Below are 24,138 nucleotides of genomic sequence, written 5' to 3'. Positions count from 1 at the left end.
AGATAGGGTGGCAGACTTACTTATAATCCTCTCATTCTGAGTTCTAGATCATCAACACTCGAGGGCCCTCGACAGGAATTTGGGTATCCGTCCCTGAGGGCCAAGGCTATTACACACATGAAAAACCTCCCTGCATGCATACAAGACTGATCGCCGCATGGCTTTTGTTCTGTGATGCTGTCTGACTATCTGTGTTTACAGCCTTTATGGTTTCTCTGGACGTCTCTTTTTCTGTCACCCCGCTGTGGCCTTGGATCTGTGCTTCGGGTCATTGTCATGCTAATTTTGATTTTCTGGCAGGGGACAGCAGGCTTTTAATAATCTGTCAGAGTCCGGTAATATCCGATCTGTCCTCACAAGTCCTCTAGGGCCAGAGGCAGAGGTGTGTCTCCATGGAAGGACGCCACATCCGCCAGACTCTGCTGTAGGTATGGTGCTCCTGTGATGTGCTGCACTTCGTCTTTTTTCCAGGATGTTCTGTGGTACTTTTATCACACACCAAACCTTTTTCCGCCAAGCTACAGAAGAACCAAGGTGTCATTCTTCAAATGGCAGAAGAGCGTCAATGTGGGCTTCTTTCAGTAGGTGATTTGTTCCATGATATATCAAAGTTCTTGACATAAAGAAAACATCTACAGATTTTACATACACTCACCTAAAGGATTATTAGGAACACCATACAAATATGGTGTTTGACCCCCTTTCGCCTTCAGAACTGCCTTAATTCTACCTGGCATTGATTCAACAAGGTGCTGAAAGCATTCTTTAGAAATGTTGGCCCATATTCATAGGATAGCATCTTGCAGTTGATGGAGATTTGTGGGATGCACATCCAGGGCACGAAGCTCCCGTTCCACCACATCCCAAAGATGCTCTATTGGGTTGAGATCTGGTGACTGTGGGGGCCATTTTAGTACAGTGAACTCATTGTCATGTTCAAGAAACCAATTTGAAATCATTCGAGCTTTGTGACATGGTGCATTATCCTGCTGGAAGTAGCCATCAGAGGATGGGTACATGGTGGTCATAAAGGGATGGACATGGTCAGAAACAATGCTCAGGTAGGCCGTGGCATTTAAACGATGCCCAATTGGCACTAAGGGGCCTAAAGTGTGCCAAGAAAACATCCCCCACACCATTACACCAGCACCACCAGCCTGCACAGTGGTAACAAGGCATGATGGATCCATGTTCTCATTCTGTTTATGCCAAATTCTGACTCTACCATTTGAATGTCTCAACAGAAATCGAGACTCATCAGACCAGGCAACATTTTTCCAGTCTTCAACTGTCCAATTTTGGTGAGCTCGTGCAAATTGTAGCCTCTTTTTCCTATTTGTAGTGGAGATGAGTGGTACCCGGTGGGGTCTTCTGCTGTTGTAGCCCATCCGCCTCAAAGTTGTGCGTGTTGTGGCTTCACAAATGCTTTGCTGCATACCTCGGTTGTAACGAGCGGTTATTTCAGTCAAAGTTGCTCTTCTATCAGCTTGAATCAGTCGGCCCATTCTCCTCTGACCTCTAGCATCAACAAAGCATTTTCGCCCACAGGACTGCCGCATACTGGATGTTTTTCCCTTTGCACACCATTCTTTGTAAACCCTAGAAATGGTTGTGCGTGAAAATCCCAGTAACTGAGCAGATTGTGAAATACTCAGACCGGCCCATCTGGCACCAACAACCATGCCACGCTCAAAATTGCTTAAATCACCTTTCTTTCCCATTCTGACATTCAGTTTGGAGTTCAGGAGATTGTCTTGACCAGGACCACACCCCTAAATGCATTGAAGCAACTGCCATGTGATTGGTTGATTAGATATTTGCATTAATGAGAAATTGAACAGGTGTTCCTAATAATCCTTTAGGTGAGTGTATATTTTATTGCTTACCATGTGTTAATAAAGACAAAAATAATATGAAGTAATATGTTTCAATGTCAGACTGTTAAATGCAACATGTTCCTGAATTAAAAATTGTTTATTTAACACAAGCACTATACATCGGTACAATTTACAAATACTTGCCATATTCCAGATCATTCAGAAACTGGCATCCCACACATTCAGATAAGTTTACCTTTTGTTTACATCACAAGCTCTCACTCTCTCTGTCAAGTGAGAGTTGAGGTTGGTCCATCCTCAGTAGAGTTAAGTTTTCGTTTCAATTGTGGCCTGCGACTTGAAGGTGCCCTTACTCTTTCCTCGAATAAAATATACCCTCAGTTCCTCCCTGACCCCATTGCTCACGAGCACGTAGAGCACAGGGTCCATCACGCTATTGAGGCTGGATATGGCCAATGCACCAGAGAAGTAGGAGTAGAGATGTTGCTCAAAAGCACAATACATTTCCGTATTCATCCACAAGTTGGTCATGGACCGCGCTATGAGCAGCAGGTGGTATGGAGCAAAGCAGACAGAGAAGATGATAATCACACCCATGGACAGAAGCTGGACCTTGCGTTTGCTTTGCTTGTCCAAACTTTCGCTGCGATGCACCTTGCCAAAGATCTGCCAGTAGCATGAGGCCAACACCAAAAGTGGCACAAGGAAGCCTAGACTTGCTCGAATGAGGTTCATGCGAGCCACTTCCAAAGGCATGGGGAGGTGTTCGTAACAGCGGGAGTTAACATCGAGGGGAGTGTTTTTTTTGTCCAGAGCAAGCATCAAGGCATGTATGATCATGACAACTAGGATGACAGAGCCGCAGACTGTCCAGGCATACCTCGGGCTCCGAAATGCCCTGGCCTGCAGAGGGTAGGTGATGGTGAGACAGCGGTCCACGGAGATGCAGCACAGCAGGTATGTGCTGATATACATGTTAGAGTAGAAGAAGAAACCAGCTAGCTGACAAGCCCTCGGGCCCATTTCCCAGCGATGATTATTGTAATAGTAATTGATCCACAGGGGCATGGTGAAGATGTAAAGCAGGTCCGAAATGGCAACGTTCAACAAGTAGATCCCCAGAACATTGTGGCTGCGTACCTGCTGCACGATGGGCCCCAAAGTGATGAAGTTGAGCACTACACCCACCACAAAGGCCACAATGTATATGGCCATTAGCAGATTACAGGTGGGGTTATTTGATATGTCAACACAGGTATTGTTGGTGGTGTTGTTCATAATGGGGTATCACTGTAACAGATGTACAATGAGCGTGGAATGGAAGGATTCAGCCCCCTGGAAAAAGCAAGAACAGATGTTTTACAAGAAATAGGGAAAATGATTTGTTGCGATTTTTCCATGCATTAACTTAGAATAGTGTTTCCCAATCCAGTCCTCAGGGACCCACAGACAGTCCACATTTTCGCTTCCTCCCAGCTCCCAGTAGGGGTGCAAAAATGTGGACTGCTTGGCAGGGAGCTGGGAGGGAGCAAAAATGTGAACTGTCTGGCGGTCCCCAAGGACTGGGTTGGGAAATGCTGCCTTAGAGTTCCTACTTATGTTACTTCACAGGCTCAGAAACTGTTGGGTTTCTAACTTTCCATAAACCAACATGGAATAATTCATATATATTGTTATTATAAACATACATATTTTGCATACATTATGTTATTATGATAATGCTTCTGGATTTTCAATGATTCTTCTTGGTTGATATTTCAAAGATATTATTAATTCATTGGGTTGGGTAAGGACTATTTTGGACAAACAAGAAATACAATAGATAAAAACAGAAGTATCAGTCAATGAAAAATCATCAGCTATGTCAGAGCATGTTGTGTTTGAAGTGATGCAATGCTGCAGGCCTCATGAAGGAGTCCCATGCTAATTAGCAGGAAAAGGCAAATGGCTACCAAAAAAAGCAATGGAACAGGGTACAACTGAAATGAAAACAAAAAGTGAGAGGTAGGAGAAAGAGGGACAACTGTGCCTGAGGTTAAGTCAGCAGCTGCTAAAGCTAAATAATTAGGTGTAAAGTTTGGTGCAACAGGATTAGTAGATAAATCTCGATTTAATCCAGTTTAAAGGTTAAACCATGTTGGTGCAACCCAGCCATAGTGTAGTACAGAGGCTCCCTGGGTTACGATGGAGTTACATTCCGATAAACGTACAGTATAGTAAGCCGAAAATATCGTAAGGTGAAAATGCATTTTAATACAGTACACCTAACCTAACAAAAATCACAGCCTAGCCTAACCTACCGTAAACATACTTAGTACACTTACATTAGCCTACAGCTGGGCAAAAACTTTTTCGATAAGGTCCTCCTAGGGTTAATATATTTCCCCTGATCACTATGCCCCTCCCCCCCCCTCCCCACACACACACACACATACACATACACACACACACAGACGCAACTCAGTATTCAGTACGTCGTCATATTTTGTGTTTCTGTTCGCTCTGCGATCACATTTCTTTTAACACTACTAGCAGCTAGAAATTTCTCCATGGCTCCTCCAAGTTGGTAAATATTAATTGAGCAACTCCCACCATTGTAAACTTTCATTATGTTACTAAGTCATAACAGGTTGATATTTTCAATATGTGGTGCCAGTCTACTGTACACATTTTAATTATTTGTTAGCGTCACGAAATGTGTACAGGCATATAATGTGTTCACGTTATTTTAAATATTTCTGAAGGTTGGGGACCTACCCCCCTACCCCCCGCCCCCCCAGCTCAAACTGCCCCACACAGTTCTACATCCTCGCTTCAATTCCTTAACATGATGTATAATAATTGTGTGTGTACGTATAATTATTATATTTCATGTATTTTCAGTTTCTAGGTGGAATTTCCAAAGTGACTTTCACAGTCAGACAGTCAGGTGCTTGTCTTTCTAGACAGATTAACAAGAGTGTGAGTGTGCATCTGCGCAGGCCTCTCTTCCTGCAAGTTTCCGGTCTGTGGTTTTTCGACATGAAGCATGCAAGGAGCTGACGTAGAGGCCGGGCCATGAACAGACTGTGCTGTCCAATAAAACGATGATTATCACCACCGTGCATGCTTGCTGACAGCCATCCCCCCCAACCAATGCATCGTCAGCAGGGTTAGGGGACATGGTAATGAGTCGGCAAGGGTTATATGAAATTAATTTTTAATTTTTTTTTCTCACTAGTCACCTTCATATATTGTAATTACACCACAATTTTACTTAAGTAATCCTCAAAAAATAAACAGTTTATTTAACTTATTTAAGCATGGTACTGAAAATACCCAAATACCCATAAAAAGCAATTCTATTATTATTATTTTTATTATTATTATTATTATTAATATTATTAAGAGACGTTATTCTATATACTCAGCCATCAGTCACAGCTGTTTTTGTTCCTCACAATCACCACATATTGCTTCTGGTTGTCTTGACAACCATTTCTTAGATCTCGGTTTTCTGCTTTCAGATTGACTCCTTTATGGTTACTTGTTTGAATGCTCAACTTTCTATCTCGTTATCAATTACGTTCGTACTGGGTGTGTACATTTCTGATGACGTACGTAGATCCTAAATATGTAGTGTAGACATAGTAACTATGCACTTCATCTGAAAACTTGCAACTTTCAGATACTAACTGCTGGAATCCAATATATATATATCTGTACTCTTAGGGGGATTTTGAGTTACTCACTAAAATGTTGGACCACTTCCTTTTCTTGTGCTTGGTGGAATTTTGCACAGCAGGAAAAGGAACAAATTCAGACAATCAAATTCATATTTTTCTATTTTAAAAGGGCATAATTTCAATGATACAGTAAAATCCCGTTATAACGGACTTCAAGGGACCTGGCAAAACAGTTATGTCCAAAGTCCGCTATATCCAGAGTTGCTGTTTGGCCAGAACACAACTACAGGACACCATTTACTCATGCCACACCTCAGCAGACACACTTGTGTTATAGATTATTATATTGTACATATGTAGTAACCCAACTTTACCTGACCAGATGCGTGACTATTATAATCCCGCCTACGTACAGTATCTGCGCTGGATATCACCGGCACGCCACGCACCTTGTAGGCGGACCCTGCATGTCCATTTCAGCCGAACAAAACTACAGCTAAAAGCGGCCCTGGGCACCAAATTGTTTGCTCGTTATAATAAAGTCCGCTATATCCGATGCTTTTCCTACATGTTCTTAAAGGCGCACGGCCGGGACCAGCGGACCTCATCCATTATAGCGAGTCCACTTTACTGTATACAATATATCCAGTTTTCCTGTAAATGTACTAAACATGTTTTGAAATAACTACGTTACGTATGTCTGTAAAAAAACGTGTTCCAGTTATTAAAAATAATCTCATTTGTATTTAGTTGCCCCAGAAAAATAGCAAAGATATGAAAAGAAATGTAGGATGCAAATGAAAATCAGGAATAATCAAACAGAAACTGTTCTCATTGAAAGTAGAGAAGTGTGTTTTTAGACTATCTGGCCTGTGGTCTCTAAAGTTATATATAGCTATAGAAGAAGCCCATTACTCAAACATTGGTATATGCAGTTAGTGTCACAAACCTACATGAGAGACTTTTCGTTCTGTTGACCAGATAGCAGAATTTAATATTTCTTTTTTTAATTTTACTTTTTAGTTTTAATTTGAATTTGCCTAATAAAATGTCTTTCGAAATCGTTCGGAGGTCCAAACTGGGACTATCATTCTCTTTAACAGACATCTTTAACAGTCATCTTTTGAAAATCTGTCGATAACTTAATAAAAACTCCTCAACTGGAGCTGTAACTAGAAGATGGATTAAAATTTGCATTTAATACAACTGCGGATTCAGAAAACCACGTGGAAGATGTAACAGGAGGATCGACAAGCGAGAAAAAAAAGTAGCAGCGCAGTTTTGCTAGTATATACCAACTTCATAATTTATAGTTATACTGATAACGAAATATAACCTCTATATATAATACGATATATAATCTAATCTCTCAAAATATCTAATCCGTGACCATCTAGTATGGAGAGTGTAAATTAATCTTTATAAAGATTCTTTAAAATAAATCAAAAGTCAGTGATGCTTTCTCTGTACCTGTAAGTTGTGTTTGGAAGAGAGTCACCTTCTTGTATGAACTTCAGTTGATCCCCAAAGCTGTGTAAAATGCAAATAATCCAGACCACACATACGGAGCCTGAAAGCGTTATCAGAAACAATTAAAGCGTTCTGTAACAAACCACATGTGCAATGCGAAAGATAAAATGAAAGTAAAACCAGATTCACAAGACCATGCCTTCAAGGCATGTATCATAAGACCAGACCTACAGACAAATGTGTGTTTTCTTTGTTTTACATCTTATGTTGCTTGACAATAAGATTTCCTGGTTAAACGTTCGAGATTAAATGTTGTACTTTAAAAAAATGTGTTAGAATGCAGTTCCTTTTGTAAATGAAAAATGCTTAGACTTGTAACGTGGTAGTGGTGAAATCCGGAGTTACAGCTTTGTGGGCACGTTTTACCTAAGATCAAGGGCATTTCAACAACTCGTCTCCTAAGAAACCTACCACTGAGCTTCTAACTTCCTCGTTCATTTAGAATTTATGATTGATATATATGCTGACAAAAATTCCTAATTTTGTTTTCCTTCTGTGGAATAAATTGGGTTAGGCTGGGCAGGACCTGTTATGGATCGTACGCGCCCGGAGCGCAGCCAAACAAGGCAGGAATCCAGGGATCAGGAACACGGGGTTTAATGGCAGCACAAAGCACGCAACGTTACAACATCAATGACCGGACTGGGGAAACAAACGGAAACGCGGACTAAATACAATGAACTAATGACAACAATCAGAAACAGCTGTAAAACACTGGGATTCCACATGAGGTTAACGAGGGGGCGTGGCACATGAGAGGAGCGGACGATCGGGGCATGACAGGACCACCCTATAGGCAACATTGGTGATCGCCTAAGGCACAAACGACAAAAAGAAGAAATAATTCTGGTTGTATTTTGTGACATTACACTCATTCTGATATTTCAGTACTTTTCCTGGGACGCAGACACGAGCTAGCTAATTGGCTAGGTAACTGGTTAGCTAGCTAGCCAGATGCCCTGTGATACTGAAATGTTTTTAATATTAATGAATTGACAAAATTAGTTTTCTGCTGCTCTGGGGCTGGGGTAGGGAGGTTCAACAGAATCTCACCTAGAGCAGCAGAATATCCAGCTGGTGATTCGAAGTACTTAGAGAATGGTTTGATATATCGCAAATCTTTCATTTAAACCATGATTCAGCAAATTGAAGAAACATTTATAACTTCTCTGGAAAAAAAAAATCACAAATAAGACCTTGGGAACAAGATTACACACTATTAATTGAATATAAAGTGGAATCTCAGATCATTCATTTTTGTTATTGTTAAACAGGGACAGTGAGATAGTGTTAAAAGTTAAAAACTACTGAATTATATAGAATAAAAAACATAACAGTAGTTACCTGATCGGCCACTTAAACCTAGAATATCTAGTGGTGCATTGATCTGGAAATTTGCTGACGGTGAAACTTGGTGATGCAAATTAGTGGAATGACATTACATGGATTTGTATCCTGTGGGGAAAAAAAAAAAAGTTTACCTGTTGGCCAGATGTAATAATGAACTATAAACGTGTTGCTCGCTCGTGCTTTGAAACCTCTTTTAAGTGATGAATGAGCAGATATCCCTCATCCTCCCACTGTGGAAAATGTTTGATTTTCCAATACAAACATCTCCATTTTCATAGTAGTTGTGTCTTTAGCTCTGGTGCTGGTAACTTTCAGTATGGATTAAGTTTAAATATCGGCCAGCAATATTGGCCATGATTGGCACGTGCTGTACTGACACGGCCAGAACTTTTATTTGGCAGGCAATCTAGTGGTGCAACGGAAGTTGTGAAAGTGCAGTGCGCAATGCAGCCGCAGGGTGCCAGCCAGGAGCGTGGGTTTTATATTAACATTGAGGGGGGAACGGGTATATCGGGGTCAGAGGTGTGGCGTCACGTCGCCTTATAAGGCGATTCAGTGGTCATGTGTACAGTTAGTTTTTTCCCGTAAACTATTGCTGTTATACGTACAATATATAAAGTGAACTGTTACTCATTTGTACTAATATGGTAGTTTAGGTGCGTTAAATTAGGCTACCTCAGTAACTCACTTTATGGCGTTTTCTAAATAAATGCCAGATCGATCTGCCCCGTTTTTAGATGGGCTTTTTACTCTTTCTTCCGCCCTAACAGCAAACACAGTGGGATGAGAATCGTGACTGACACAAACGCTGTATGTACCGCTGCGTTATAAGCCTTGCTATTTGTGTTATGCTGTTAACTAACCAAGCTCGAATAAGATAATCTTTATGAAACTTAATCAACATGAGACCATTACATTCCACCATTTCACACAGCCATTTATTAATTACAGTATTAAGGTTTTCAATAAGTTAAGTCTCATACAAATTGAAAGCGTACCGCACTTTTCCGCTCACCGCATGTCGTCGCTTTACTTGCGCGTCTGGAAGTGAGCGTCTGCAAGCCGGAGCGGGAGTTTAGAATAAACCATTTTAACGGAGGTTAGAGGTCCTCCAAATAAAAACTGTAAGAGAGAAACTTTAAGTTATGTAATGAGATATATTAATCCTAAGCGGTGTTTTGTAAATCATGCATTATATATGTGATCCCCCCTCCATCTCAACACTGGACCTCAAAATGATAAATAAAAAAAATAATAAACGATCCGTTAAGCTGTTTAGAATACTTGTGTTATTTAGGCATTATTCAGAATGTATCGTGATATGTATCGTATCGTGAGGTTGCTGGCAATAGCCAGCCCTAGCCAATACCCAGGGGCGCCGTAAGGGGGAGGAAAGCTAGGACGATTCCAAGGGCCCCTGAGTGACAGGGGCCCTACAAAATTAGGAAAATAACTGGATTGGTTTGGACTGGGGGGCCTAATATGATATGCTTTCATGGGGCCCAAAATCTCTATCAACGCCCCTGCCAATACCAATATGGTAACTGATATATCATGCATCTTTGAGGTTAACATTACTTTTTACTTAGTTAGCTAGTTAGTTACCTCAAAATTTTGACATTACTTCCTTAGCTAGTGTTTATAAAAGAAAGGCATTTCCCTAATGCATTGTAGCGTAAGGATTCTTAACCATTACATCACTGCAAAACAAGGGCGAGTGTCCCAAAAGCCTCATAGCACAAAGTAGCGCTTCTTTTATAAATTTTAAAGAGCCGTCGCATCATCATACGTTTGGCAAATTGGCACGCCGGTGCTTCTACTTTGCTCATGTACCTGCAGCAGGTGAGCATGCAACCCAAAAGTAGAAGTTTCATAAAGGAGGATGCTACCTCCAGAAATCGATAACTGATTCTGTCGTTCTGTAAATGCAGAATGATTAATGCTTAATAACTGATTCATCGCGATGCATCTATGCATCTTTACCGCCCTATCATCCATCGATCATGACTGGTACAGGGTTGAGTGAGTATGGATCCCATCTGAAGAAACATAGGAAGGAACCCTGGATGAGAAGCCAGTCCATAGCCTCACACTATAAGGCACCAGTTTACTCTGCATGCCTTTGGACCATGCAAGGACACTGACAAACCCAGAGGAAATCAAAGCAAACATGGAGAAAACATAGAAGGACTTCAAACTGCCCGCACCATTATCTTAAAATGGGAATCTGTAAACACAGAGTGCGACGAGCAGTGCGACCTGAATGTGCGAATCTATTGCCATAAATGTCACAGTAGAAGTGTACTTGCAAAATGTTTGCCTACAGGCAGTTACACATTTACAAATATGATTTCGGATTTGCAAGAAATTTATGACGTACGATCACTTACAGTAAGTGGTCCTGGGTGTGATGTTAAATTGCACCCACCCCTGCAAGTGGTCCTCCAACTTACAGGGAAAAATTTGGAGCCTGGACCGTTTTCTGCTCTCTGCAGGAGTAGCTCTGCTGCAGCCGCCCACAGAACGGCTGCATGTCTCATGAAGGGGATGTGGGAAAGCCCTCAGGAGCCTCAGCCCCAGAAGAGTCGAAACCACTGGAGAGCCAATGGAGTCGGGCCTGTTGGGGATCGCGATTGGTGTGGCACTGAGGCAGCACCCGCTGCACAGCAGCACCTCAGTCCTCATCTGATGTGGCATATGCGTGGAGCATGTGGAACGTCTTGTCTCTCTGACACGATGACCATTTTTCTCTGCTGTCGGAGGAGCTTTGTGAACTCTATGTTTCAATGGCAGCACTCTCTGAGGTACACAGTTCGGGGAGTGGCCAAACCTCAGCTTACCTATTATTGGTCTGCTTGCCCTGCTGGCTGCCATACTCAGGGAGCAGCTGTTGCTGTGGTGGATCAGCTCCTCCAGATGGTGTTCGATGTCACTCCTTTCAACGAGCGTGTTATGAGGCTCAAGCTAAGGCACTCTCTGGGTGTCTTGTGTGTTGTCTCAGCGTATGCTCTGACTGTGGTGAGTAATATCCCGCGAGGGAGACATCCCCACAGGTCTGGCAACCATGGTGAAAGTGGCTGCACGTTCCTTGACTTTGTGAAGGGTTAGGGGCTGTGGGTCTCCGGATCCTGCTTCCAGCTGGTTCCTGAGCCACATCATGTGACTTGGCACTCCAGTACTGGTGGCGCAGTGAAGGAGATCAATCACATCCTCATGGGCTGATGCTGGATCTTGACTTTGGATCGTGACTGATCTTGACTTTGCAGACGATGCGGAGTCAATGAAGGCTCCGATTAGGGCTCTTGAGAGACTGAGCAAGAGTCTGGGCTTGCAAGTGTCCTGGATAAAAGCTGAGATCCAGGCCTTTTTTTTTTCTGACCTTTTCATCAGCAATGTGTCTGTCTGCGGAGAGAGTGTTGACCACATTGAGAGGTTCGTTTACAGTACCTCGGAAGCACCTATCATGGCTCTGATGACCCAAATGAGGCACATTACCTGCATTACCTACTCTAAGGTCGATCCGGCTTGCAGGATCCTCATTGCTGAGGACCCAAAGGGCTGGACCAGGTCGAGGAGACGCCCACGTAACACCTGGCTGTGGCAGATAGATGGCTATTTCCGGAGAGTGGGACTGGACCCTGTGTTGGCCTGGGGGGGGTCGCCAACCGGAATCCCAAGGTGCTTTGTCGTGTGGTTGGTGCGGCAATGCGTTGTACCAGTCTACTTTCATAACCACTACAATGCCGTTTGCATACATATCATAACTGAATCATTCCAGATTTAATTTATACTCGGTCTACTTTCACATTACAAGCCTCATTGTTCAATTCCGATTTTCTGCTCAGATCGGTATTGCCTTTCTTGACAGTTCACATTTATAGATACAGTAGCCTGTATCTATATAATGTAAATGCATCTGTTCTCCAAAACGGCACAAATGCCCACTCTGGTATGATTTTGTACAAGTCATTTACGACACCAACAACAAGAAAAGCTCAGCCCATGCATTTATTTATCACATGGCCATGAATCGGCTACATATCTGATTTAGGACTACATATGATTTGAAATATCATATTTCTGTGTCCACACAGCCCAGAAATGTTTCACTCATTTCTCAATTTATAGGTGTGCTTCTGTGTAAACTATACATTTTTTTGTAAACTACAACCTGGTTCTTCCCTATATCTCATTAATGAAGGGCTTCTTCCTTGCTTTATGAGATCTCTGGCATTAGAAAGTTGCTTCTGCCCTCAACCTGGGTGGTTTTTGGTCATGCTCAGTGTTTCCTGCTTCACATTCTTCTTGTGCACTGCGGTCTTAGATATTTGGAGCCTGAAAGCAGTCTTCTGCCTAGCATAGCCTCCTCCCAGCAGAATCACGCTTACAGTTTTTCTCGGTTGCTTAAACACACTTCTTGAAACTATGCCTCGTATTCTCAAAACAGTAAACACAAATCCATAATGTCTTTCCCAAACATCGTATTTTCAGGTCAAAATGAAGCTCTACACTCAAAACCATTCACTGTTGCTGAAAAACCAAACTTTGCTCACAGACATCACACACAAGGCCTCAAAAACACACACACTACAACATAGTCTTACACATTGGTGCAATAAATTAAAAACAATATTGCCAAAACTGGCAAGTTATGTTGCTTGTGGTTCTTCCCCTCAAAAATCTTTTCACATGATGAACACAAAAGACGCAACCAATGTATATACAGTGACACATTTTTATTCATGTACTATACAGTACAACACTCACCAAAAACATTATTCCACCTCAGCATCCTGTCTTTGGTCTGGGTCAGGCCAGAGAATCTCATCCACATCACAGGCTATATTGGCCCTAGCCAGGCAGCGGGGGTAAAATCCTCATGCATGCCTGATCCACCCCTGGCATGCATCTACTGATATGTCTAGGCAGGCTTCTTCCATGGCCTGGAGGAGGTGAACACGGACATAAGGTTGTGTCGTACACTTTCCACCGCCATGCCGAAAATAACTCCTCTATCGGGTTTAGAAAGGGAGAGTATGCAGGCAGAAAGATGTTAGAAAACCTTGGGTTATTGGTAAACCAGTCATGAACCAGAGCAGCGCGATGGAAGCTGACGTTATCCAGCCTCACTACAACAACGTAGTGAGGCTGCTCTGGCTGTGCTGGTTCCCTGTAGTCCAGCTGGAACATATGCTGTCTTAGACCATCAAGAAAAGCAAGGAGAAGCATAGTGTTATAGGGTCCTAGAATGGCATGGCGGTGGAGTCCCCCTCATTGGCTGATGGCTGCACGCATAGTGACATTCCCTCCACGCTGACTAGGGACATTTACAATAGCCTGATGGCCAATTATGTTCCTCCACCTCCTCCTCCACCTCGTCCTCCCTGATGTCCTGGACCTCCTTCTACTCCTCTTCCTCGACCTCCTCCTTTGCATCTCTTTGGATCCATTGTTTCAAACCTGAATGAGCTGACTTTGGCCCTTTTATCTATCCATTAAAGTTTCTGATTGGTGTGTGATAAATTTTGACTCCTAGTGTTTCCACTTGGTTAATTGTGTGCTAACTGAGCTTAAACTCTGCTGACTTAAGTTAACATTATTGAATGCTAGTGCTTTCTAACTGACCACATGGTGTAAGCACTGAAAAATGTAGGGATTTGTGTGTAGAGTTTTGCAGTAACAGTTCACCAAATCTGACTCATGTGTTAAAGCAGGGGAATAGTGTTTATAGTTCAGGGAAATGGGTGTGCTTTTTGAAAAATAGCATTATGGTTTTGAAATTTTTGTTCAAAAGATTGGTTATAGTGTTTTAGCAATCGAGAAAAACTGTAACTAAGATTTAATGATGCAAATTCTTAAAAAAAATATATGGAGTGGACTCAATTTTTTGTTGTATTCTTATTCTTATTTTCATCAACAGCCATTCTGTGAAACTGCACGTAATCTCTTTTAACTTTTGTTAATTCTGCAAAGATAACTGCACGGTATCCCAGAAAGATCAGACTAAAACCGCAGAAAAATGTTTTTCAGCCCTAAAACTCTTACATTTGTCTTCAGGTGCAGTTAGCAGCTATGATGACAAAAAATATGCTTACATGTATAGTATTTTAACTACAGACTGACGACTTTAACAGATTTATAAAACAGTGACAAATAAGAAACAGGAAGTGAGGTGTATGCAGCCAAAAAGCAAGAGGTTTTATATAGACAGAAATAACAGCACACATCACAAACAAGCTATTCATGACGTCTAACATGTATCTGTATAAACCACATGGCTGTGAGGATGTAGGAACTCCAATTCGCTTGTTTACAGTCTTCTTTGCTTTCAGTTTGTGAGATAACACGCACCCACAAACTTGCCCATTGCATAGAGCGGAAAAACTTACCTCACGGTTATTTCACACACAATGCTTTCCACTGAACAGTAGATGCGACGGATAGATTCAGTGGGCTGACAGAAGATATTGTGTGGGGCCCTTAATTACAGCCATCAATCTAAGAATTGTAGCAAAGGTCCCTTTAAGAAAGGAAACCAAATTCACAGGAAAAATCTAATACCCTTTGCTGAGGAGCCTCGGTTGAACGACCCAGCTGATGTCATTTAACTAACAAAGTAATTAGCCCAGTTATGGCTATCTGGGGGAGGGGGGGGGGCATGGTGGTGCAGTGGTTTGCACCTCCACCTCACACCTCTGTGACCAGCTTTCAAGTCTCTGCTGGGGTTCCGTGTGTGCGGAGTTTGTTTGTTCTTGTGTCATCATGGAGTTTCCTGCAGTTCTCCGCCCCCGCCCCCCCAAAAACCCCCAGTTTAAAAACATGCTGAGGCTAACTGGAGTTACCAAATTGTCCATAGGTGTGTGTGTGTGTGTGTGAGCAGGTTTACCTATCCTTATGGGGACACAATGTCCCCATAAGGTGATAAATATTAGTTTTTTTTCCCTTATTTTTTTTTTCCTGGTCCCCATAAGGGAAAACTATATTTTATAAAAATTGGTGACTGCTATGAAAAAACTAAAAATGCAAAAACTCTTGTATTTTGTTAGGTTTCTTATGGTTATGATTAAGGCTGGGTGGGGGTTAAGGTTGTCATAGTTAGCGTTAGCATTTTTCCCATTTAAATGAATGAGCGGTCCCCATAAGGATATGTTTACCGTACATGGGTGTGTGTGAGTGGTAAATAAGATGTGTCCTGCAATTGGTTGCTCCCCGCCTTGTGCCTGTAGCCTCCAGGATGGCCTCTGGACCCCATGCAACCCTGAACAGGAAAGAAGTTTCAGAAAATGGATGGATGGCTATCTGGCTTCTCTTAATTTTGAAAACAAATACAAAAAAAACAAGACTCCAACCATTCAGCAGGTCTACCGGCTTAGTGAGGTGTGTTGAAGCTTGCTTCTGTGGTTTTGGCACTACGAATCGCAGCCAAGTTTTTAAACAGGGTATATTGCCATGGTAATTTAAGCTGCACGCCTAACCTTCTCGGAACAGGTTTAAGTGTAGGTTTTAGGATTAAAACAACCATATGTCCCATCCTTTCATCAAAAACATATATCTGTGCCGCTGTTTCATCAAAAATGTAATATTTCAGAGCCACTCATTCACTACATAGTTGGGATGAGCAATTTCGCTTATATTTTTTTAGGTACAATATCCAGCCTCTTCGATTTTTATCCCAGTGGCGATACTGGGAGCTGGGGAAATTAAATTTCCTGGGTGATGTTAATTCTGATCTGTTTAACTCTGGGTTTGTAAAACTTGCTTCACCGGGGAGCTGTGGAACAACTAACCAAGTGTGTTTCACAATATCAAAAATGCAGATATCGTATTTGTGCTTTTGCCAAGAGCGGTCTCGCTAACTTGCCTCCCAAGAACGAAGATGGGACACAATGAATCATGGGACTGGTCTTGTTTGGCGAGGGTGCAGCCGACAGGACAGGACAAGAATGACATCCGGGGATTTCTGTTGAGTATTGGAGCTGCTCTTCAGGAATGGAAGATGACGTAGAACGGGATTGCAAGAATACAAGTACGGTGTGCATATTGAGAAATATCCCTAATCCATGAAGCCAGGAACAAGACATTGGCTATCTAGCACTGTGAACCCTGAAAATAGACAGCAAATCAATCTGACAGCTGAGCCCTACACTCAAAAATGCTCCTGACACGGTCTAAACAGGGTTTGAAGCCATTTACTTCTGGGTAAAAGCAAGATGACACAGATCTTCCTCAATTTTGCAGTCTGAATGCAGGGCAAATGCAACAGATAAATCTCCATTTGCATACAAAATTAATATGACCAGGAGTCCTCTGCAGTGAAGGGGTGTTAAATAGCCTTTGAAGTGTAATACATAAACATAATAATGAAATGAATGAAAGATAAAATATAGAGAATAAGAGTGAGTCAGAACATACTGTATATTGTCAATTATTTTGAAAGAGGAGTTAAAAGCTGTTTATGATCCATATTGGTTAAAAGCATTTGAATAACACTGCTTTGTAATTTCACAATCATTGCAGATGTAATAAATAATGTATAATGAAAAAATCCCCATGAAACAAAGACCCGTGTATAGGGATGTGACTAAAATTTTTAAAAGGAATAAAATGACATTTTCTTTATGTCATTGGAAAGACCTTGAAGAGACATTTCCAATGATGTAAAGACCATTATTCTGTGACATAAAATAAGAAAGTTATCGAATTTTAAAAACAGTAATATTGCTCGCAATTTCTGTCAAGAATCACCATTAAAACAATAGAAAATCTGTGACCCGAAAACAAATGCACTCTTAACTGCTTGTAACTTTCTTATTTCTTGTCCTATCTTAATAAATTTGGTATCAATGGAAAGCTTGTAAAAAGATGAAGAAGGCAAGAGCATTTTTCATATTAATTAAATAAAATTTATTTAATTAATCAAAATAATTAATATTCAATCACATAAAACGAGAAATAAGATGGCGGCCAGGCCTCCAGTCATTACCCATTATGATTATCTTGCAAACCCAAAATCAGGACTGCTAATCCATAAAATTGGATGAAACTTGCCAGACATTGAAATAAGATCATAAAAAATCGACTCATTAAAGAATTATGCTTCTCATAACTTATCTTAAGAAATTGCAGACGTGTTTCCGTGACTGAAATTTTCACTTTAAAAACTGATCGCTTTGCTGCTGCATCTTCGGGAAAATTTTCAGTTCGTCTTGAAGGGGAAGGTGTAAACTACATCACAATTATTTGTGTTTCCAGAAAAAGCAACACATAAAACAATGACGAGCAACACAAGACACGCAGTGCACTGCAGCCCCATGCTCGGGTAGTATCACGGCTTTGGAAAAAATCCAGGTAGCGCGATATCGGGGATACGCGCATACCTACCGTGTAGCAGTGATATTAAGAAGTGCTGAATTAGCGTCACTTTGGTTCACTTTTCATTATGTGTGGTTTATGACCTGTGACAGAGCGCAATACGTCTGTCCCTGTAAATTAGCGGTTTCCCCGCTAGTTATGAATAGGCGATGTTAGGGCATGCGTTCATTTATAATAACTTACCGATGTTTGTGGCGGGTTGCTGGGATTGGTCTTACAGGTGTGCTCCAGGAAACCGGAATGACGGTCGGGAGAAGTTTTTCTGTGCTCGGGTCGCGCGTTACGGTGGGAGAGCTCATTAGAGCAGGGGGGTGAAGTATGGTATTTTGTTATTAAATTAATGTTGTGTTACTTGATGTTTTATGCTGTAATACAGTGGGTCGGGAAGGTATACTGTGCTGGCAAAATGTGGAAAATGGTAAGGTATGCGTTTGACAGCTGATTGATTAGGGAGCGATCAATGGTATTGCCTAATATTTTAAATGTGTCCTGCGCGGCTCAGTCGAGAGATTTTTGCCTCTGCAGGGAGCGGAGGTATGGGTATGCTGCGTTGTGTCCTGCTGGTAACGTAAAAAGGAAATTAATAAAGGAAATGTTTTTGTTTGAAGACCACTGTGCATCTGTCCATCATTCGGTGCTGACCCGCTTCTCCGCTCGGGCACACTCCGTTACATGACCTATGACCAAACAAAAATGCGAGAAATATCCAGCTTGCTTTAATCTTGTTATATCCACTAAGAGACAAACATGTCGAATGCTCTGAGTTCTGCTGTGAAATGCCATGCAAAATATTTCAATCGCTGCTTCTTCATGGAACGTACCAGATGTTACATAAATGGTTTTCACGGGACTGTATGCAGTGTAAATACTTGTGCGAATAATGTCTGTGATATCTAGTGAGATCAGAGCCTGTAAGTGTGTCACGCTCTCGTGCAGTGTTCCGCTATTGTGGTGTGTTTGTGATCCCCCCCGGTGACTTCCTATGTCTATGTCACTGCTGGTTCCCTCTGACAGTTGCGTGACAAAATGTGTTAACTTTCTGTATTTTAACATCTCTCACATTTACAAGTTCAAGTTGTGTGTGTGTGTGTGTGTGTGTGTGTGTGTGTGTGTGTGTGTTGGAGTAATTTGCTTTGGCACTAACTGATACATATTTGCACACACTTTCCCATAGCTTGCCAGATGTGTATTTCTATTTCCAAGGTCTTGCGGGATCAAAATATATCCGAATTTTACAGTAGCTCCTACTATTACATGTAGCAAACATCTTCTAGCAAATGTGCAGGATTCAGGCTCAGTCAATGTTTAAGTTTAGGTTAATTAGCTTGCATTGCCTCCCTCCTGCTCTGCTCTTGCTGACACACTTTCCATTTACTCTCCCCCCTTCCAGGATGACCGAGTTAGAGGTCCTGATACAAGGGAGCCCCCAGCCTGCCCAGCGGCCTCCCTGCGTTTCTGCCTGTGCTACCCCACCCCCTCGCCATCTACCCAAGGCACCTCATCTGCCCGTCTGCCTGCTGAACCGCCCGTCTGCCTGCTGAACCGCCCGTCTGCCTGCTGAACCGCCCGTCTGTCTGCAGAACCGCCCGTCTGTCTGCAGAACCGCCCGTCTGTCTGCAGAACCGCCCGTCTGTCTGTAGAACCGCCCGTCTGCCTGCTGAGCCGCCCGTCTGCCTGCTGAGCCGCCCGTCGGCCTGCTGAACCGCCCGTCTGCCTGCCTGTCAGTAGTGGATCTATGCGCAGGCTGTCATGGAGCCCAGCATAATCAGGGACCCCCCTCATTTGTTTTCTTTGTAATTCCTTTAGTTAGTTGCTAATAATCCTGATTTGCTTTTGACCCCCTGTGGTCCCTTTATTTTCTGTTTTCCCCTTTGAGTTCTGTGCTGTTTGTGAATAAACCCCTTTTCGTTGGAGTCACTGTGTGGATCGTCCTTCCCCTCGCCTTGCCATGCCCTACCGTAACAACAAACAGTTTTACCTCCATGCACAGTGTGATCTTGATAAGGGGTGGAGTATTCCCTACTCTAGAGTTCCCCATCATGAAGGAGGTCCTAGAGAGAAACTGTTGGTAGTCCCAAAGGTGTATAAGACAGTGTGACTTGGCACTTAGCCATCTCTCCGATTTGACTCTCCCTGCTGCCCCCTGGAGGATGGGCTCCCCCTCTGAGTCTGGTTAGGGTTAGGGCTTCCTCTGCTGCCCCCTGGAGGATGGTCTCCCCCTCTGAGCCTGGTTAGGGTTAGGGCTTCCTCTGCTGCCCCCTGGAGGATGGGCTCCCCCTCTGAGCCTGGTTAGGGTTTGGGCTCCCTCTGCTGCCCCCTGGAGGATGGGCTCCCCCTCTGAGCCTGGTTAGGGTTAGGGCTTCATCTGCTGCCCCCTGGAGGATGGGCTCCCCCTTTGAGTCTGGTCCCTCCTAAGGTTTCTTCCTTCTAGGGAGTTTTTCCTTTTCGTGGGCACTGAAGAGGTCTGTAATGGTCAAGCAGGATTTAAAAAGGATCACAGTTTACTGGTCAATTCATGCCCCTATGCAGGGGCGTTGCTAGAGATTTTGGGCCCCATGAAAGCATATCATATTAGGCCCCCCAGTCCAAACCAATCCAGTTATTTTCCTAATTTTTTAGGGCCCCTGTCACTCAGGGGCCCTTGGAATCATCTTAGCTTTCCTCCCCCTTACGGCGCCCCTGCCCCTATGCTCACCTATGTTCATGAGCTATGGATAATGATCAAGAGAACAAGGTCACAAGATCACACTGAAAAGGGTAAAATGACATTTCACTGCAGGACTGCTGGACTCGCTCTTCTTATTAGGGGGATGAGTGCAGAGATCCAGAAGGACCTTGAAACCACCAGGACATCTGCCAAGGGAGCGATTAAGACGGAGATCTCATCTGACCTGTTCGACATGCTGCCACTGAGATCCTCTCCAGGAAAATCAGGAAGATGAGACTATAGAAAGATGACAGACCGCATTGGCTGCTGTTGTCGTCATGCTGCATGAGTTATCGAAAGATCAGTCATTGATAATTGCACCAGGTTTTTGTGCATGTGATTCTCCTATGTATTAATGCACAAACATCCCAGTCGGAAGAAGACCCATTCACAAACTGGTCCATTCTGCACTATAAGAGGTTTACCTGTGATATTTGGCCTGATAGAACAGTCACTGTAGTTAAGTGAACATGTTTCTATAGAAAACATGAATCCTTCATCATATTCTTTACAGTAGTCACTTAGAAAATGGCAGGTTTGATATTTTGTTCAACAGAACCAGGTATCGGTTTTTCTTACCTATTTGGTTAATAGCATAGATGGTTCCAGCCAGTTCCATATTCATGCAAACTACTCAAAAGAAAAACTTACTATATAACTGATGACTTCTGCCACTTTGCAGATTTATGGAATTCCAACAAAAATAGAACCTCTTCTTAATTAAATACAGAATAAAGGCTTACAGATGTAAAAATCACTTCTGCTCATAGCACGTTAGGTATAATAAATCAGTACATATTATCTTATCTGCTACAGAAAGAAGCGACGTAGCCAGCACAATTAATGGTTCATTGATGTACCGTGACACACAGGCTTACAAGTTAGTTTATCATTTCTGGACTAATACTTCCATTGAAGAACCCTCTCGGGGAAACTGATCTTCGTTCACTTACATTTATCTCAGACTACCTTAAACCCAACGAGTTACCCTGACAGAAGGATGTGATGTTGGTGTCTAGATGTTGTGGACATGGAGATCATATGTTAGGGCTGCATGTTTATTTATCTTTATACACTGGGTCTAAGATTTTGTATGTATAATTGTACCATATCTGCTGTTAAGGAATGGACATAGAAACACACACATTGTACAACATTTACAAAGAATATAAAATGGTGTAATGGAAACAGACCTCAAGCTGGTTTTTATTGATTCTGTATATGTCTGCATGTGTGTACATGGGGGGGGGGGAGATTGGAGGGAACAAACTGCTCAGACAAACAGGCTCCTCTCTTCATGCCTCCCCCTGTGAGGCAATCAATACCAAGGGGGCATTACGCAAAATTCCACTTTTCAATTCAGAGATAATTTTTGTGGTTCAGACTGAGGAACTGGAGTCGGCTGAGCGCAATGACATGGGCTTGTGAAGGAGTGTGTGTGAATCAGCCTCTTTCACTGATGGAAATGTGTTACTAATTACATAAGTATATACATATATATGTATTTTTTTCTAAAAGGGATACCTGAAAACTAGTATCCATACTCATATTTAATTATAAATTCCTTGCAACATATATATATATATATATATCTATATATATATGTGTGTGTGTGTGTGTGTGTGTATATATATATATATATGTGTGTGTGTGTGTGTGTGTGTGTGTGTGTGTGTATATATATATATATATATATATATGTGTGTGTGTGTGTGTGTGTATATATATATATATATGTTTTGTAAACTAGGTTAGCAATCATACGCAGGGAGATATTTTTAGGTGATGTTATTGTTGTATTTGTGCTTGTTGGGATGTTCCACACAGGCATAAGGACATACACTACAACCAGCACTAGAACATTTAGATGTTTACTATATAAAAACTAATTAATGGTTATTTACTGTGCAACCTACTCTAGTTCACAAGACAAATAAAATTCTTGACAGAGTAATCATTTAAAAAAAAAAATCTACTTCATACAGACCCCAAAATAGTCCCTCAACCGAATGTTTGTGTCCATGAAATTTTCATTTCGTTAAATTGTGGCGTATCGCCCTCTGTTGTACTAAATGATAACTGCAGCCCTTTTTCCAAAGTCCAGGCGAAAAACAGCCCATGTGTCATTTAAAGAAGTGTCGTGACTTAATAGAAGAATATCTCTACTTTTGTCAGGACAGGATACCTTGCTTTTTTACAGCCCAACATGATTTAAAGTAAATAACTACTAGAGTATTGTTTTTTTCTTTCATAAAAAAATAATATAGTCAGACATGCCACAAGATCTCAGCAATGTTTGTAAGAATGACAGCGGTAAAAATAAGGAGTATAATTTGAGATTAATCTAGTGATGTGTTTATACAAGAAGAAGTAGACAGTGCAATTTGCGAGCAAATGATTCAAATGACTATGCACAGGTGGACTGAGATCTCAGCAGAGAGTTTCTGCTCTTACATACAGTGTGATGATCCACCTAGGATGAGCAAATGCTATGAAAGAGTTAGGATGTGACACGCATCACAATTCCAATTCATCTTCAATTCGTCACCCAGTTGAGATATTTCACAGACGAATATCATAAGGCGCCTACTCTCTTTTACATAAGCCCACTTTAAAAATCGTTCAGCTACTTATAGAAGGATCATCCTTCCTTTGTTGGTTTCATCTATTGGAAATCATTAATCAACATGATTCTCTGTATAGGAGACAAGTTTCAGCATAAAATTTAAATGACCCTTTTCATTCTTCGATCTCCTTCAGAAAAGAAAAATTGGCAAATACTGCCAGTCACTGAATTGACACAGACGTGACATTCACACTCTGATGGAGGCAGAGTTCTGACCCAGGGTGCCGGACACTTCAGTACACTTTAGGAACCAAGTCACATGACATGCTAAAGGAGCAGAGTGTGGGCTGCTTATGGGTGAAGGACACTTTGGTGGTTCCACTGCTGTTGACCTATAGGCTAAGGCTGGTCCGTATGGGTGGAGGAGGAGGACAAAGATAGGGGTGATTCAGGGCTGGGGGGGGGTGGAGAAGGATTGGTTAAATGTTGGGGTAGACGGGCTGTAGGTCCAAAAACAGGCCCAAGTCTTTCAATGGCCAATGGTGATGGAGCCCCAGTTCATAGGATGCTGACTCTCTCGGTCAGGCCTTGCATCTCAGGGTCGTCGTGGGCTTCCTCCTCATCGAACACGGCCTGCGGGGCCACCAGGTGGGCAGGGTAGGGCAGCATGTGCTGCTGGGCGTACTGCTGCCAACGGTTGTCGTCACTCTCGTGGGTGATGTAGCGCTCGGCCAGCTTGGTCTCCAGCTCCCGCAGGTCCAGCCACGTCTGGTAGTCCTGGGAGATGGACGGCGGGTGGGGTGGGGTGGTGGAGGAGGGCAGATTTGGTGTTAGTGGAGGAAATTAAGTGCATAGTAAAATGAGGCTGGATAGAAGGAAATACAATAAAGTACCAACGGGGCCAGCCAGTAATAGCGGGAAAATCCCAAATAATAATAATCCTTTATTTGGTATTTGCATGAGAACATTGGAACTCTACTCTTAGCCCATCCCACCTTGTGCTCCATGGCTTGGGGGTCACAGCACAGGCTCGGCCAATTGGCGGTACCCCGGGAGCTGAGATTTAAGGGCCTTGCTGAAGGGCCCACAGACACGTGGCTCAAACCGCCA

The 24,138-nt window shown here is 42.4% G+C and overlaps 2 protein-coding genes across 3 annotated transcripts in view; both read right to left on the bottom strand.

The window, feature by feature from the left end:
- Positions 1 to 1,955: 1,955 nt before the first annotated feature.
- Positions 1,956 to 18,207, bottom strand: gpr184 (G protein-coupled receptor 184). 2 transcript variants are annotated; one of them, XM_072701497.1, is made up of 7 exons: positions 17,939 to 18,207; positions 11,879 to 15,641; positions 10,774 to 11,785; positions 9,399 to 9,505; positions 8,378 to 8,488; positions 6,974 to 7,073; positions 1,956 to 3,173 (listed from the first exon to the last, which is right to left on the bottom strand). In XM_072701497.1, the coding sequence occupies exon 7, from the start codon at positions 3,114 to 3,116 to the stop codon at positions 2,145 to 2,147; it is 972 nt and encodes a 323-aa protein (XP_072557598.1). In that variant the 5' UTR covers positions 3,117 to 3,173; positions 6,974 to 7,073; positions 8,378 to 8,488; positions 9,399 to 9,505; positions 10,774 to 11,785; positions 11,879 to 15,641; positions 17,939 to 18,207; the 3' UTR covers positions 1,956 to 2,144. The 2 variants fall into 2 exon arrangements, with proteins under 2 accessions (XP_072557598.1, XP_023669447.1); XM_023813679.2 differs by lacking the exons at positions 8,378 to 8,488; positions 9,399 to 9,505; positions 10,774 to 11,785; positions 11,879 to 15,641; positions 17,939 to 18,207 and adding an exon at positions 8,087 to 8,163.
- Positions 18,208 to 21,117: 2,910 nt separating this feature from the next.
- The window catches only part of prkd2 (protein kinase D2), a 41,721-nt gene continuing 38,700 nt past the window's right edge, over positions 21,118 to 24,138 (bottom strand). Inside the window, exon 18 of the mRNA XM_023813777.2 lies at positions 21,118 to 23,805. Within this exon, the coding sequence (XP_023669545.2) occupies positions 23,587 to 23,805 (219 nt within the window). The 3' untranslated portion in view covers positions 21,118 to 23,586. The remainder of the gene's footprint in view (positions 23,806 to 24,138) is intronic.

This window comes from Paramormyrops kingsleyae, chromosome 17 (assembly GCF_048594095.1).
Source record: "Paramormyrops kingsleyae isolate MSU_618 chromosome 17, PKINGS_0.4, whole genome shotgun sequence".
NCBI lineage: Eukaryota > Metazoa > Chordata > Actinopteri > Osteoglossiformes > Mormyridae > Paramormyrops > Paramormyrops kingsleyae.
This window is presented reverse-complemented; position numbering and strand designations above follow the sequence as displayed.